This window comes from Xenia sp. Carnegie-2017, unplaced genomic scaffold (assembly GCF_021976095.1).
Source record: "Xenia sp. Carnegie-2017 unplaced genomic scaffold, XeniaSp_v1 HiC_scaffold_14, whole genome shotgun sequence".
Taxonomy (NCBI): Eukaryota; Metazoa; Cnidaria; class Anthozoa; order Malacalcyonacea; family Xeniidae; genus Xenia; species Xenia sp. Carnegie-2017.
This window is the reverse complement of record NW_025813447.1, coordinates 9,479,874-9,494,618: the sequence shown is the minus strand read 5'-3', so window position 1 is coordinate 9,494,618 and position 14,745 is coordinate 9,479,874. Positions and strand designations below refer to the sequence as shown.

Sequence of the window (14,745 nt, the reverse complement as noted above, 5' to 3'; positions counted from 1 at the left end):
CAGCACTTCGTTTCTATGGAGATGACGAAATGCAGTTAATATTAACGGAAATGATTATTTATTCTAAGTAAGAAAAGATCCGAGAACCATGGGCTTGTTTTTCAGAATATTTGACGAAATGAGGACCTCACTTAGTAAGTAAAAGAACTGTACAATGGTGTGTATTTTAAGTTTACTACAATCAAATATTCAAGCAAAATTACGACCAGCTGTTTGGCTTCCGGGTGTTAGAAATCTTCATTCGTGTGCAGAAAGGTGGTAAATATTTGTGCTATTACATGTCGATATAAACATGCAGCAATGACTTGGACATGTACAAAAAGCGTGGGAAGATTTCCAGGGAATTTCTCACGCGAAAATACACTATTTATTCTTAAATTAGTAAATGTTGCTAATCTCTAGAGTGATATTGCAAATTTACGAATTTGATATTTGCACAAAGAACTATTTGCCTCAATAAAATGTACTTACAAATACGAAAAAAGTATAAGTGTGCACTTTTTTACAGATGGGAAATACCAGAACTAGTTCCCGAAGAAAGTCTTCAAAAAGTAATCGATGCAGTGGCGAGGCTTGCGGAAATGGAAGATATATATTTACATAGCGTCGATAGAGAAAAGAATTTTGTTCAAATATTCTGCTACACAAAGGCCGGATGGCTTGATGTCGTTGAAATAGACTTATATCCCGGACGATTCCAAGGCACACAAGGAAATGTAAGAAAACAGTCAAAAATAGAGCGTCGAGAGTATTCAAGTCACTTTTGCTTTCATTATAATATTAGGTGTTTATAATATAGTTATAATATTACTATATTTTTACAATCATGCTTTTTAGGCACGGTCATTTTCGACGGGTTTATTGCCAGTGTGGGTGCCCTTATCTTTTCTATTAAATTCAGTAAGTTGTTCCAATTTTAAATCGCACCGTCGATGAATCCGTAATTAAATCAAAATCATTCGCTTCGTTTTAATTTTATCATTTAGATATTCTTCTTCGTTCCATTTTATGACCGTAATTTAAACAGAAACGCTTGCAAAGCATCAAAGATGCCATACACTTAATGCGAATGGAATCTCCACTTAACTCAACAGAATTTACTTCGTGGCATTAATCGACCATCTTCTCTTTCGCGCCCACTTCTTGGAATATGTGAAAGGTCACTGTCACTGCTTGTCAAGTTCATCGACCATATTTTTCTTACTCAACGTCTTTTTAGCTAAGCGCACGTTAAAGTTTTCTCAACAGAATAAAACGTTGTGTTACCTGACGAATAAAACTTCACTAAGTTTTGTAAATATCATATACTTGTGATGCCTTGCATCCCTTCGCAGAAATAAAAGGATACGTTCGTGGAAATATTCCGCAGTTTTTTTTCTCAATTCTTCGATACTTTCTGTAGCGTCAGCCCACTCGAGCACCAAGCGACGTCCGTATAAATGAGTACTGGTGCATAGCGACTTGAAAGCTCTCTATAAAATGGATTCAACGCATAGGAAGTTAAAAACCGAACTAAATATTTAGCAAATATTTTAGCATAAAAATGTCTTCATAATTAATCCAATAAACGTTGTAGCCAAAAACCTACAGCCTTTTCAAAAAGGTCGTTTAAAATATGAAATTTTATGTATGAAATCCATGACTATTCGTCAGTGTAAGCTCTATCATTTTTGTAGATAGTAATGGTATGAACATTGAACAATATAACTGTATGTATATTTCAAATTTAATAAATAGTATGTCAACATTTAACCCGTGTGGTTATTACACAAGTTAATGGTGAACCTGTTTTAAATGGTCAGTTCACTAAGGTGACAGTTAACGTAGTACAGATTTCACTGTTCTTTGCACGCAAATAAATTACACACATACCTTGGCATCTTGCTTCGTTAGAAAATCGATAAAAGCAAACCCTCTGTGAGCTCCAGTTCCAGTTATCTTCTTTGGGAGGCGAACAGTTTTCAGTTCACCGAATGTCGCAAATAGCTCACGCAGTTCTTTTTGCGTTGCTTCAAATGGAACGTTACGCACCAAGATCTTGGAGGATTTCTGTTTTTTGTCCGATGGCAGTTTCCTTGTAGCTGTAGAATTTCTAAACCAACGAATTGCAATAGTAACGGAAATTCTTAGTTTTTATGGCATGCTCCTTGATCCGGGTGGATAAATGGTAGTTTTAGCTGTTGTAGTGAGATCAAGGAGCATACAATTGCCGACAAAAGCTCACATATCTTTAAATATTTTTTTATAGTTTCACACATGTTACAATACTTTCGAAATCCTTACGTTTGCTTCTTGTTGGACATCTTCAATTCAAGATTATGTCCATCCAGTTCGTAGTGCTAAACATCAATGGATCGGGAAAAGTTACATAAATATCATTGTAACACCCAAGTTATCAGATACTTACTTGTAACGTTTTAATTGCTTTCTGCGCGGAACTCTTCGCTTTGTATTCAATAAAACCATAGCCCATGGACAAAACGGCCCCTAAAAATGTGGATTTGAAATGCTTGGCGTGTATGCAAGCCCACAAAATACACAAATAGAAGTATGTTTTCAACACTTAAATCATTTTTTACAAATCATGTTTTCAGTATGCAGCAAATGTCATTTCACAGATCACAATTTTCCAGGGGGGGACATGCCCCCAGACACCATTTAAATTCTCGTGCCTTCACTAATGCCTCCCCTACTACATTTTGTTAACGCTTACGACACAGATGACGGCCCACAATGAAAGAATGGTGTACCTTTGTTTGTGGAATCTTTCTTTTTGGCAATAGTGACCGCACGAACTTTTCCCATCTCTCCAAAAAGCTACAAAAAACACATCTTCAATACAAGCCACGTTAAAACTTTAAATGAATGATGCGCTTTCAATGCATCGACACGAACCAACCTCTTTAAGCGCCTCTTCTTTTGTGTCAAAGTTCAAATTCTTCACAAACACGACATGTCCTTCCTCTTCTAAATCTGATTCTACAAAAAAAAGGGAAGAAATTGTTCATACCAGACAAAATGAATTTTAAATTCATTACTTTATCATCATACGAGGAAAGAACGACGGACAGAACCTATGTTAAGAGCCCTCCTCTCAAAATCTGGCTGCAATTAACACTAATTGTTTGAATTTGAAAAGTAAACAAAGCGTTCACCAGAAGATTCGTGCTCTGTTGATTCCTTCGGAGTAGTAACATCCGACTTTTCTGCATTTTCAACAGCCGTTTTTTCGAAGACGTTTGCCGGTGCCCACTCAAGGTACAGAGGTAAGTTATTAAACTAAATAAAAATTTAATGTTTGAATAAATAATTGTGTCCAAGACTTTAAAGTTTTTTGACCATAATAACAATCAATATGTTTGTAAATGTAGACATTTGACTCTGAAGATGACTACCGCTAAGGTTGTCGAAACGTCAGTCAACAACAACAAAAACAGTCTTTCTGAGGACTATAACAACCTGGACGATACTCCCGGGTTCAAACCATTTACTTTATAACAATCAATATGTCAAGCCATTCGTACAGTTTATATTGCACCCATATTCAACTCTTACGTTCTGAATTTTTTAAATGACAAAAACTTGTATTGTTCTTCCTCGTTTTTTTTCAAAAAGAAAACCGAGCAAGTAACCCTGATATCAAGGACTCAAAGCCTCGTTCACACTATCCATTTAACTACTGCAAAGTACGTACGCGCAGTACATTCTGACTTCAATAAAAGGAAATCTACCTTAGTATATGCAATCTTTTCGAATGCTTTGGAGGCACTACTGAGTTTCTCGTACTCTACGAGCGCTGTGACGCCAGAGGGCGGTAAAACCACTTTACCAAGATGGCCAAATTGAGAGAACAAGGTTTTGAGATCTTCCACTTTAGTGCCATGTTCAAGATTTTTGACGACAATAACCTTCTTGCTTCTTTTGCCATCAGGCTGTATAAAATAAAACAATTATCATCGATCATTACCATAGTGGGAGTTATTTTGAGCAAATTGTGAAGTTATAAGGTTTCGAGACACACTGTTCATATCAGATGACTTCAGCACACTTCTCATTATAAAATAGCACCCCTCTAAAATACTCGCTCAAATCGGATGTTCTACATTTCCGACAGCCTTATGAAGCGAAAGTTTGCGCACACAATCAGAAGTTTGTGTGCAACATTCGCTACATTCTGCTTCTTAGCTAACCAATGCTGCTTTATAAACAAAGCTTCTACATAGTTAACCAATCAGATATTTGCTTAAAAAATACGCGAAAAGTCAAAATTTCAGCACACATCCAACCTGACCAAACGCGTCTAGTTGAACTCCATGACTCAGCAAAAACTCCTTTGTTTCGGAAACAATTTGTGTTTCACCAAGCGCCATTCGTAAAGCGAGGCCGCCTTTCCCTTGTACGTCCAAAACATTGCTCTTCTTCGACTGATATTTGTCCGCCATAATTTCAGCTACTGCATTTACACCAAGAAAGAGCGTGTTCCAGTTGTGGTCTTTGCTTTTCAATGATGTCAATTTCTCTTTCTGTTTTCGTTTGAAGGATGTCTCTCCTTCAAAAAGTGCGTGTGAAATTTAATTGCCTTGTAGTTACAGTACGACACATTTAATTCTAAAAATTGCATGCTTCGTTCCCTCTTCCCTCTTGAAAGATGAAGGTTCATGTTTTACTGCGAGTAAAACAAAAAACAGCATCATTCAGTTATTTTTTCAGTTGGATAATAACGCTAAACAAAAAACTTCCGCCTGCAATTTATGCCAAATTGGTTTACTTACCATTTACTACAAATTTTAGGATAGTCATATTCATAGCTCTAACTATGAATGGTCCCAGTTTTAAATTTAGGTGAATGGAGGATACTTTAACATCAATTAGAAACGATACCTTCAGTTTCATCTGTGCCTTCAGCGTTTTTTCTTGGTTTTGCTGGCAGAATATGCAATAATCTTCCTTGAAAAACGTGGCCATCTAGATCATTTGAAGCACTCACTGCATGTTCCGGCATCATGAACGTGACAAATGCAAAACCCATCGACTTATTTGTGTGTTTGTCAATCGGTATAAATACTTCAGTAGTTGGACCGTATTTTGCAAACAATTCGGAAAGTTCTTCTTCCGTACAGGCGTATGATAAATTGCGCAAATAAAGACGTCCTGTCTACAAATGGAAAAGTACATTGCAGCGTAATAGTACAGCTAAACAAGCAACTCGCACATGTAGAATTTAGGTGAGGGTGCGGGAAGGGGTAAGTGGTGAGGGTTGAGTACAGTGAAGATGAAAGAAGATGAATAAATATAAAAGATGCGGGAACATTGTATGGTCTGAATAGACGAAAAAGATTTGGAGAAGTTTGAAAGTTTTTAAAACGGGCTAAATGCAATTTCGTAATGTTACTTGATAACAACGCAAATTTATCGCATATTTTGTATACTTGGCGGGCCTCATCGTTTAACTGCCTCCCAATCTGTTCCCACTAAGACATGATGTTGCTTTGCAACATTCATGAGTCAAAAAGTAGAATAAATTTAGAGAAAATGAGAAAAAACGACGAAAAAGCGAAACAGAGCAACAGAAAGAGAGCAGAAGACGTAAACAGTGAAAATTTCTGCACAACACGTTAATAAAGACATTTTTGCACAGCTAAACTCACTCAAAAATTACCTCAGCAATTGACAAATCTTTATTTTCTGCAAGCTCTCGGGCATTTTCCATCCATGGCAGTTCATCTTCAATTGGATCTTGCAGTACTTCATGTCTCCTGTCTTCAAATACCTCAATGTATCGTCCTTTGATATAATCTTTATGTCGCTTTAATGCTTCTTTAACACTCTCCTGACTCTCAAGATCAACATATGCCCGACCACTAGGTCGGTTCTTGTTGTCCTTGGGCATGCGAATATCAACAGCATTCAAAGGTGACAAGAACACTTCAATATCTTTTTTCTTTGCATGAAATGGAAGTCCTCGAAGTTTGATTGTAAACTCAGTCTTTCGTTCAAATCCATCTGCCTTTTCATCTTTATTTGTCAGATTAGTTTGCTCGACAGGAATTTCAGTATCCTCCTTCATGAAAGAGATATTTGCTTCAGACATCCTCTTTTTGCATTTACCTTCTGTTTTTTTGTCAGACTTTGCTGGTGGAGCATCAGTCGCCATTTTTATCTTCAAATAATCCATGTCGGACAAATTTTGGTTTCCTGCTTCTTTTGAACTGCCTTCTTGGACTTCATCTTTGCTTTCCGATTCAATGTCACATGCTGATTCTATGAAGAAAGATTGTTTAAAGTTTAAGGTGCTTTTACAGAAAACACCTCATGATATTTGCCCTAACTGTGATATCAGATCCAAACATTGCAAATATTAAAGTTTGTTATACATGCATGAAATTTTCTACCATAAATTTATGAGCACTAACTAATATGATGGGATAACAATGTCATGAAAATCAGATAGACAAGTTTACAAAAAACCAAAAGTAACCTTGTTTGCTGTTCACATAGTCATCACCACTTTCATTTGAATCTTCAAACTCCAACTTTTCAGTTTTTTCTTGCTACAAAACAGCAAAATTAAAGTCAATTGGAATGGTGTACAGATTAAAAGAACAGTAACTTAAATGACGTTCCATCATATTGTACACAGCTATCAAACCATCATTTCCATTAAGTCAATTTACGAGCATAAGAATTGTTTCATTGTTTAACTTTTCGTGAGCATCAAATTGAATTTTTACTTTCTACTAGATTATTTGACTTCCTACCTGACCATTAGATTTCTTTTTCATCTTCTCTTCAAAGAACTGCTCGTCATTATTCCAAACATTCTTCTTGCTGACAGTTTTATGAATTTCCAAGAACTCCTGAAAGTCAGCATCGTCCTCCAGCTCACCTAAAATCTCGTTTCGTTTCTTCTTCTTGATTTTGCGCGCACTAAACGACTTATCGTCCACATTATCGCCTTCCGACATTCGTTTTCTTTCGTTCGATTTCTCAAGCTTCTTTTGAAATGCTGAACTTTGCTCAGAATATTTACTCCAAGGTCTGGGCATCGTATCATCTCCTAAATTCCTGCATATATCAACCTCTATTTTAGAAGTATCCACGTAGGTTTTGTTAAAATGTTTCAAAGCTCTTTGAGCCTCGGTCAACGTTTTATAACCAACAAATGCGAAACGTCGAAAGACACCACTTTTGTATATTTCAACTTCAAGTCTGTAATCTCACCCATTTCGGCAAAGATCGTCTTCATTCGTTTCTCCGTGATGTTCTTTGGAAGATTTTTAACAATAAGGCGTGACATTACTGCAAATACGAATACTTTTACGAGAAACAAAGTTCAGCAAAGGAATATTTGTAAACATTTGAAATGGAAAAGACCAAAATACACGTGTGTTGTGATAGGTGAAATACTTCATGTAATTGTGAACATTACAATTAATGTTTTTAAGAAATAAATTAATTAATAAAATAAATTTTATATTCCAAAGTTACGATCACAGTTATAACACTGTCTAGACTCACATATACTCTTATTTGCTGTATTTGAATTGAAAATGATTCATTAAAATAGTTCTTAAGACTCAGGAGCTTATTATTTAATCAGCGCAAGTATATCTTCTTTATTCAATGTTGCCCAACCTAAAGCATAGAGGCATAGATGCAGCATAGATGAAGGACATAAACATTACAAAGATGACTTTAATGAAGGCTTCTGAAAACGTGAGAGTTTGAAATGCTCCATGTCGTACGTTGGTTGCAAGCCGAATGCCAACTGGAACAAAATCTTTCCTACTACAGGTGATATCTTAAAACCAGATCCTAGAAAAGCGATAACATAAATTCGGTCAGCAAGATTACGTATCATATATATAGATCAGAGAGAGATCACCTGAAAATCCAACACCAAAGACAATGTTTGGAAAATTCGGATGTTTATCTAAAATACAGTCCTTGTCGGGTGATACCTAACAAAATGAAGAACATATTTGTCAATAACAAACTGACGTTCATAAAGCTTAATTGAAGAGGTGATGTTATTATCTAAGAAACCATTATATCCATAAGATAGACCACACTACTATCGTTATCAAAGGAATCTAATGTTGAAGCATGCGTTTTAGACGCTCTACGTTTCTATTATGTCAAATAATACAGTATGATGTCATAATTGGTGAACTGCTTACAGTGTAAATACAAGGTTCCACAATGCTAGGTTTGCTCTCCACGCCAATCATGTGATTCCTCACAAACTCCGCGACAAGGTTAATTACCCACGTGTCGTCTACGTCATCACGTGCGTCTGGATCTATTGCCGGACCATGATGAAAACATACCTTGGAAAAAGAGTTCATGAATTACTACCAGATACCTAAAGCGAAGGCATTAGTATAATGCTGCGCACGAATATCAGAAAGAGACGAGCTCGTAAAAGTAATGAATACAAGAATTATTCTTCCGTTACATTTTTGTACATAAAATTGATCAATCGTCATTTTTTGACAATTGTCGCGGTTTATTACCTTTATCAAACCAGGATACTCGTAACATGGTAGAGCGTAAATAATGTTATTTTTCGAGGTGAGATCAACAAAACAAGGATAATTCTCCAGTGCATTAAAATCTGAATGCTTGACTTTCCAGTAAAGGTTGAGGGTTCGCAATGTCTAGGGAAAATGAAATGTTTAACAAACTCCCAGGTTCAAACTCCTCTCACATATGCAAATCTACAAACAAAGTTAACCGTCAGAGGAATATCAACACCCAATGATTTCAGAAGTGGTCCAGCCCATGGTCCTACAAATTATACATTAACACCTTCATATTCTTTGTTTTATAAATGAGACTGGCGAAATTGTCGTTTTTGATGCAACATGCAAATATTTTCGTAAATAAGTTCTAAGTATCAAATTTCCAAGAACGTGGCAATGCCATTATGTAGAATCATTGATATAAACTCGATTTTTACTGAGTATTTCCGTATACCTGGTGTCAATATCAGTGTTCTTGTTCTGTACAATCCTTTGTCAGTTCTCACACTCACGATATCTCCTGGAATGATTTCAATAACTTTTTCGCTGTCTTTTAAGAAACCTCCAAATTTCACAAACTGTTTCTGAAATTCATGGAAGAAACTCAATTCTTGAGTTGGCAGCACAACGTTTTCCCTATGTGGTATTTTTTATTGAAATACTGATGGGTTTTTTTTACCATCATAAAGAAGAACTAAACAAGAGACCTTCAAACAACACCATTGTGAAATCAGATGTATGTAGTTCTCCAAGTTTGAAATACCTGAACAGCTGCAAGACATTTATTAGCCAATAAAATTCCACCAGTCTGTTCCAATAAACCTTTCACATTGTCAGGATAATTTAAATGAAAACTTTCTTTTAATGCAATATTGTTGATATGTTCAGCTCTAATGCCATTTGCTTCCAGATTATTTTGAACTGCGTTCATGAGTTCGTAAGGAGGAGAATCCAGCATCATACAACCACAGTTGCTAGAAAATTCACAATACATGTACACCTGATGAAGAGCAGCCAGAACAGTTCTGTAGCTTGCCTCGATAATTGGGGGGGGGGCAATATTCATATATGCATGTTATAATATGCCGAAAACAAACGATTTGACATGATCTTACTCATGCAAGATTTTGCAAGATATTGACAAAATCTTGCCTAACATCTTGCAAAATCGTGCATGAGTAATATCTTGCTATATCTTGACAAAATTGTGCCTAACATCTTGAAAAATCTTGCAAGAATAAAATCTTGAAGATCTTAAAAAGATCTTGCATAATACCTAGCAAGATGTAGCAAGAGTAAAATTTTGGCAAATCTCCACAATATCTTGCATGATCTTGACAAGATCTTCTCTAAATTTTATCGGTTGTTTTCTTAGAAAGGTCTCCTACAATCAATAGATTTGTTTATGCAAGAAGCAACATAAACAGTGGCATTACTGTTAATTATCTAGAAATGCAAGCATGCTGCTAAATGGAATATATACTCAATCAAATAAGGCAGGAATTTCACAACCATGGCAAGCAAGATCCCTGTACTTGGTTAGCCTTTCACCATTGTGGACAAGAATTACAAGAAAAACAGGCTTAGGATAAAATGGCTGTTACATTTTATCAAAAAATGCCGATATTCTCCTTACATAAAGAAAGTTAATTTCCATCAGCTTAAACAACTTACATGAAAAGTTTTTCGTTGGCCAGTTGCTCAATTTCTCCCCATAAAGAAAACGCATCTGGCATCATGTCTGCATAGCATTTCTCCTCATATGAATGTCTCGTAATTCTAGATTGACCATGTGAGCTACCTCTTTTGTGGGGAATTGGAAACTAAATAAATGCAGACAATAAGCTCATGATTGGAAACAGCCAGGAACTGTGAAATACCATGTATGGTAATTGTAATAGATTTGTTTCTAAGCTATGACCAATAATTACCCCAGCGCCCAGAGTAAGGGGATACAATTAAATGCCTGGGGAGGTTCAACATTACCTAAAATAAATTATTGGTTGATAACAGCCATTGAATAGTATAATTTTACTCTTATGAAATTCTTGGTATTTATCCTATTTTGAATTAAAAATTAATAGTTACTACATAATGCATTTTGCATATTCTTGCTGCTCAGTTGGCCCCGTTGCTGTAGAAACCGAAAAGGAATAGTCCTCTGGACACGCAGCAATGCACTTTATCAACAGATTACCTGTTCCAAACACAAGGTCTTTTTACCAAATGATGCAGCACATCTAGCGGCATTACTTCCCTCAATTCCCGCTCCAACAACGATGCAATCCCATAAAATATCTTGGCTTAGTATCTGCGGCATTTTTGGGAAAAGCAACAAAACTTACAAAGTATATTCGAAGAATGCTTAATGACTCGTAATGACAATTTTTCACTTCTCACTTTCCAGCTTTCGAAGTTGTTTCTTTTGGCCTTTGATATAAATTTTTTTGTTTTCGATCGTACTTGATTGTTGTCGGTATTTGACGGATACTGTCGGCTGTTGTCGTTTTTGACGGTTTATGTGTTTATAATGGACGGGAGGGGCGACCACTGGGGGCGACTCGGAGGAGAATCTATGGGTGAGACATCAGACAATGTCCATATATGCTCAAATCTCGCATAAAAGCAAAGCAACGTCTGGTTTAGGTGAAATGCTGCTTTGAACTGGAAAATTACCTAATATATTCGCCACTTTCTGTTCTCCCCCAAAAAGTTTTCTTTCCACATCAAAAAATGAATTTGCCAATAAGGTATGATTCCAGAATGAATAAAAATTTTATAGCATAAGGGTTGAATGCGAGGTTCAACCGAGGTTGCTTGGCTTATTAAATGTTATCTTTGTAGAAACTATTATAAGAAAATAGATAATCCTTTTTTCCATGAAGCCCATGGATGCTTTCGTTCATGATGAGAGAGTTATATTGTATAAGGAGGCTCTCGTTCATCACGAGAGTGTAATGAGAAAGTTACATTGTAAAAGGTAACAAGTTAAAAACGTATAAACTTAGAGTTGGTTTAAATTATAATTGGATGTTCTAGTTCCTTCTAGTTTCTTTCATGAGAAGAACTCTTGTAAACAAAAAGATGAAATTCAAAAGCAAAAAACCCCGTTTTCGGTCCATGCTTCCCGATACCTTTTTAAGCGCAAGGCACTAGAACGCCGCATGTTAACGTTTCGGTAGGAGATTTCGGCCCCTCCACGCTTTCCTACTTGGGAGATGCAATAGCACGCTTCCGCCCATCAGACCCCGAGATCGCCTGCGATAGGCTTTGCTCGGGTTACGCAGGGAGAGTGCGGTCGCGACCGAAGTCTGAGTCCCTAAGCCACTGCATACTTAGATCACGGGACGTATCTAAAATTGCAATAGAATATGGCACTTTTGCTTGCTTTGATGCGAAATTGGCTTGACGTCATTTAAAGGACGGAAGTCAAATTTTACAGCTATTGGTGTTTAAAAATGTGTACAAATCAGTTTCTTTCCAGTCTGATTTTCAGCTTGGTTTTTTTGCAAAGATTCCATTGGAATTTTATTCATTGGATATCCATAATTAATCAATGGCATAGCTATAATTTGTAAAGGCATTTTGAAATTACAAGTAGGAGCTATATTTTAGTCTGGCTCACCGAACCGCTACCAGCTAATCTGTAAATCGTTTCTAAGGTGAAATAATAAAAGAGGCTAAGTAAATAGAAAAGATTTATCGGAAGATTTCGGCAAAAATTCATTCCTGAACAATACACAGTGCCGATTCAGCGTTGACGCCTTTGACGGCGAATATAACAGTTATTGATAATCGTTATGACGTATATGTTCCAGTGTTCTATGTTTCAACCATAGATTCTATAAGCATGTCAACACAAATTGAATCCTTATAAGTCGAAATCACGCAAGGCAAGACAAAACTTGATGGTGTTTGGTAACTTATCACATATGCATGATGATGCTTTCAATCAATAAGTAATTCAACTATTGTATATATGGTCATATTCGTTGTAAACTGTTTACAAGTTAACGACACAATGTTCTGTTATGTTGTTATATCTGATGTATTCGTATTACACGTAAAATGTCAGATATGCATTCATCGTGCAGATTAATTTAAAATACTAAGAAACCGGCATTTGAATGTCGTAATTGGAAGTTCTATAAGTGCACAGTTATAGTTTCTGATTCATGAATGTCGTTCTAATTAAAAAATCCTTGTGATACATGCGCCTCAAGCCATTAAAAGAACATTGAGGATTGACAAAAGGATAATGAACAGGATTCCATTGTTTCCACTTAAATTTGGCGAGTTTCCGCGAATCCGTTTTCAGGTCGCAGTTCTGACGAAGACGTAGGGTAGGTGCTGCAAGCAGACTGAAGTTGATTTCTTAATTTAATCAAGGGTGACTGGATGTTAATCAGTTCTGGCAATCTTCTGAACGGTTCGTCAAAGCTGAAATGGGAGATACACAACACTCATACACGCGTATCCGCCCATCAGACCCCGAGATCGCCTGCGATAGGCTTTGCTCGGGTTACGCAGGGAGAGTGCGGTCGCGACCGAAGTCTGAGTCCCTAAGCCACTGCATACTTAGATCACGGGACGTATCTAAAATTGCAATAGAATATGGCACTTTTGCTTGCTTTGATGCGAAATTGGCTTGACGTCATTTAAAGGACGGAAGTCAAATTTTACAGCTATTGGTGTTTAAAAATGTGTACAAATCAAAGTTTGTCTTTCCAGTCTGACTTTTACATTTTGGTTTTTGCAAAGATTCCATTGGAATTTTATTCATTGGATATCCATAATTAATCAATGGCATAGCTATAATTTGTAAAGGCATTTTGAAATTACAAGTAGGAGCTATATTTTAGTCTGCGCATCACCGCTAAATCTGTAAATCGTTTCTAATAATGATCTGTAAGTGAAAATAGAAAAGAGGCATCTCAAGATTTCGGCAAAAATTCATTCCTGAACAATACACAGTGCCGATTCAGCGTTGACGCCTTTGACGGCGAATATAACAGTCACTGCATTGATAAAAACGAAACGATCGTTATGACGTATATGTTCCAGTGTTCTATGTTTCAACCATAGATTCTATAAAAAGCATGTCAACACAAATTGAACACAGGAATCGGGAACGCGAGGTTATAAGTCGAAATCACGCAAGGCAAGACAAAACTTGATGGTGTTTGGTAACTTATCACATATGCCGATGATGATGCTTTCAATCAATAAGTAATTCAACTATTTTGTCCTATATATGGTCATATTCGTTGTAAACTGTTTACAAGTTAACGACACAATCACCATAGTTTTTATTACTGTTATGTTGTTATATCTGATGTATTCGTATTACACGTAAAAATGTCAGATATGCATTCATCGTGCAGATTAATTTAAAATACTACCCGGTGAGAAACCGGCATTTGAATGTCGTACATTGCTGGAAGTTCTATAAGTGCACAGTTATACCAAAGTTTTTCTGATTATAAATGAATGTCGTTCTAATTAAAAAATCCTTGTGATACATGCGCCTCAAGCCATTAAAAGAACATTGAGATTGACTTGATAAAGATAATGAAAAGGTATTTTCAAGTTTAGTTTCCAATTAAATTCTGGCGAGTTTCCGCGAAAAATCCGTAGGCGGTTGCAGGTGAAGCAGATCTGACGATTTAGTATAATTTCAAATAGTGGTAATGTGAACTCTGTCAGATCTGGACTGATTAGTTGATTTAAAGTATAATTAAAGTATATCAAGTTTAGTGCAGTATACGAACTCTGTCAGATCTGTGACTTAAAGATTTAAAGTATAAAGATTTAAAGTATAAAGATTTAAAGTATAAAATTTCAAGTTTAGCCTGTGTGAGTGTAATCTGTCAGATCTGTGACTTAAGATTTAAACTATAGATTTAAAGTATAAACAAGTTTACTCAATGTACGAACTCTGTCAGATCTGTGACTTAAAGATTTAAAGTATAAAATTTCAAATTTAGTGCCTCCGTGTGTAATGTACGAACTCTGTCAGATCGTGACAAAACTTATTAAAGTATAAAGATTTAAAGTATAAAATTTCAAGTTTAGTGCCTCCGTGTGTAGTGTACGAACTCTGTCAGATCTGTGACTTAAAGATTTAAAGTATAAAGATTTAAAGTATAAAGATTTAAAGTATAAAATTGTTTACCACGAACTCTGTCAGATTGGACTTTAAAGTATTTTAAAGTATAAA

At 36.0% G+C, this 14,745-nt stretch overlaps 3 protein-coding genes across 3 annotated transcripts; 1 reads left to right on the top strand and 2 right to left on the bottom strand.

Moving 5' to 3' along the window:
• The first annotated feature begins 26 nt into the window (after positions 1-26).
• LOC124433766 lies at positions 27-1,752 on the top strand. Its single transcript, XM_046983544.1, has 4 exons — positions 27-255; positions 509-716; positions 838-900; positions 987-1,752. The coding sequence occupies exons 1-4, from the start codon at positions 155-157 to the stop codon at positions 1,062-1,064; spliced, it is 450 nt and encodes a 149-aa protein (XP_046839500.1). The 5' UTR covers positions 27-154; the 3' UTR covers positions 1,065-1,752.
• Positions 752-7,360, bottom strand: LOC124433763 (probable RNA-binding protein 19). Its single transcript, XM_046983541.1, is given in 15 exon segments — positions 752-1,219; positions 1,349-1,472; positions 1,873-2,092; positions 2,284-2,339; positions 2,408-2,487; positions 2,751-2,817; positions 2,900-2,979; positions 3,156-3,279; positions 3,732-3,932; positions 4,287-4,549; positions 4,882-5,155; positions 5,660-6,261; positions 6,479-6,551; positions 6,759-7,186; positions 7,189-7,360. Coding segments are annotated over 15 exon segments (2,754 nt in total). The 5' UTR covers positions 7,298-7,360; the 3' UTR covers positions 752-1,166.
• A 161-nt stretch (positions 7,361-7,521) lies between these two features.
• LOC124434131 (peroxisomal sarcosine oxidase-like) lies at positions 7,522-10,995 on the bottom strand. The gene is made up of 9 exons (XM_046984010.1): positions 10,723-10,995; positions 10,200-10,348; positions 9,289-9,499; positions 8,980-9,109; positions 8,738-8,790; positions 8,517-8,660; positions 8,181-8,330; positions 7,886-7,961; positions 7,522-7,815 (listed from the first exon to the last, which is right to left on the bottom strand). The coding sequence occupies exons 1-9, from the start codon at positions 10,843-10,845 to the stop codon at positions 7,682-7,684; spliced, it is 1,170 nt and encodes a 389-aa protein (XP_046839966.1). The 5' UTR covers positions 10,846-10,995; the 3' UTR covers positions 7,522-7,681.
• Between the last annotated feature and the right edge of the window lie 3,750 nt (positions 10,996-14,745).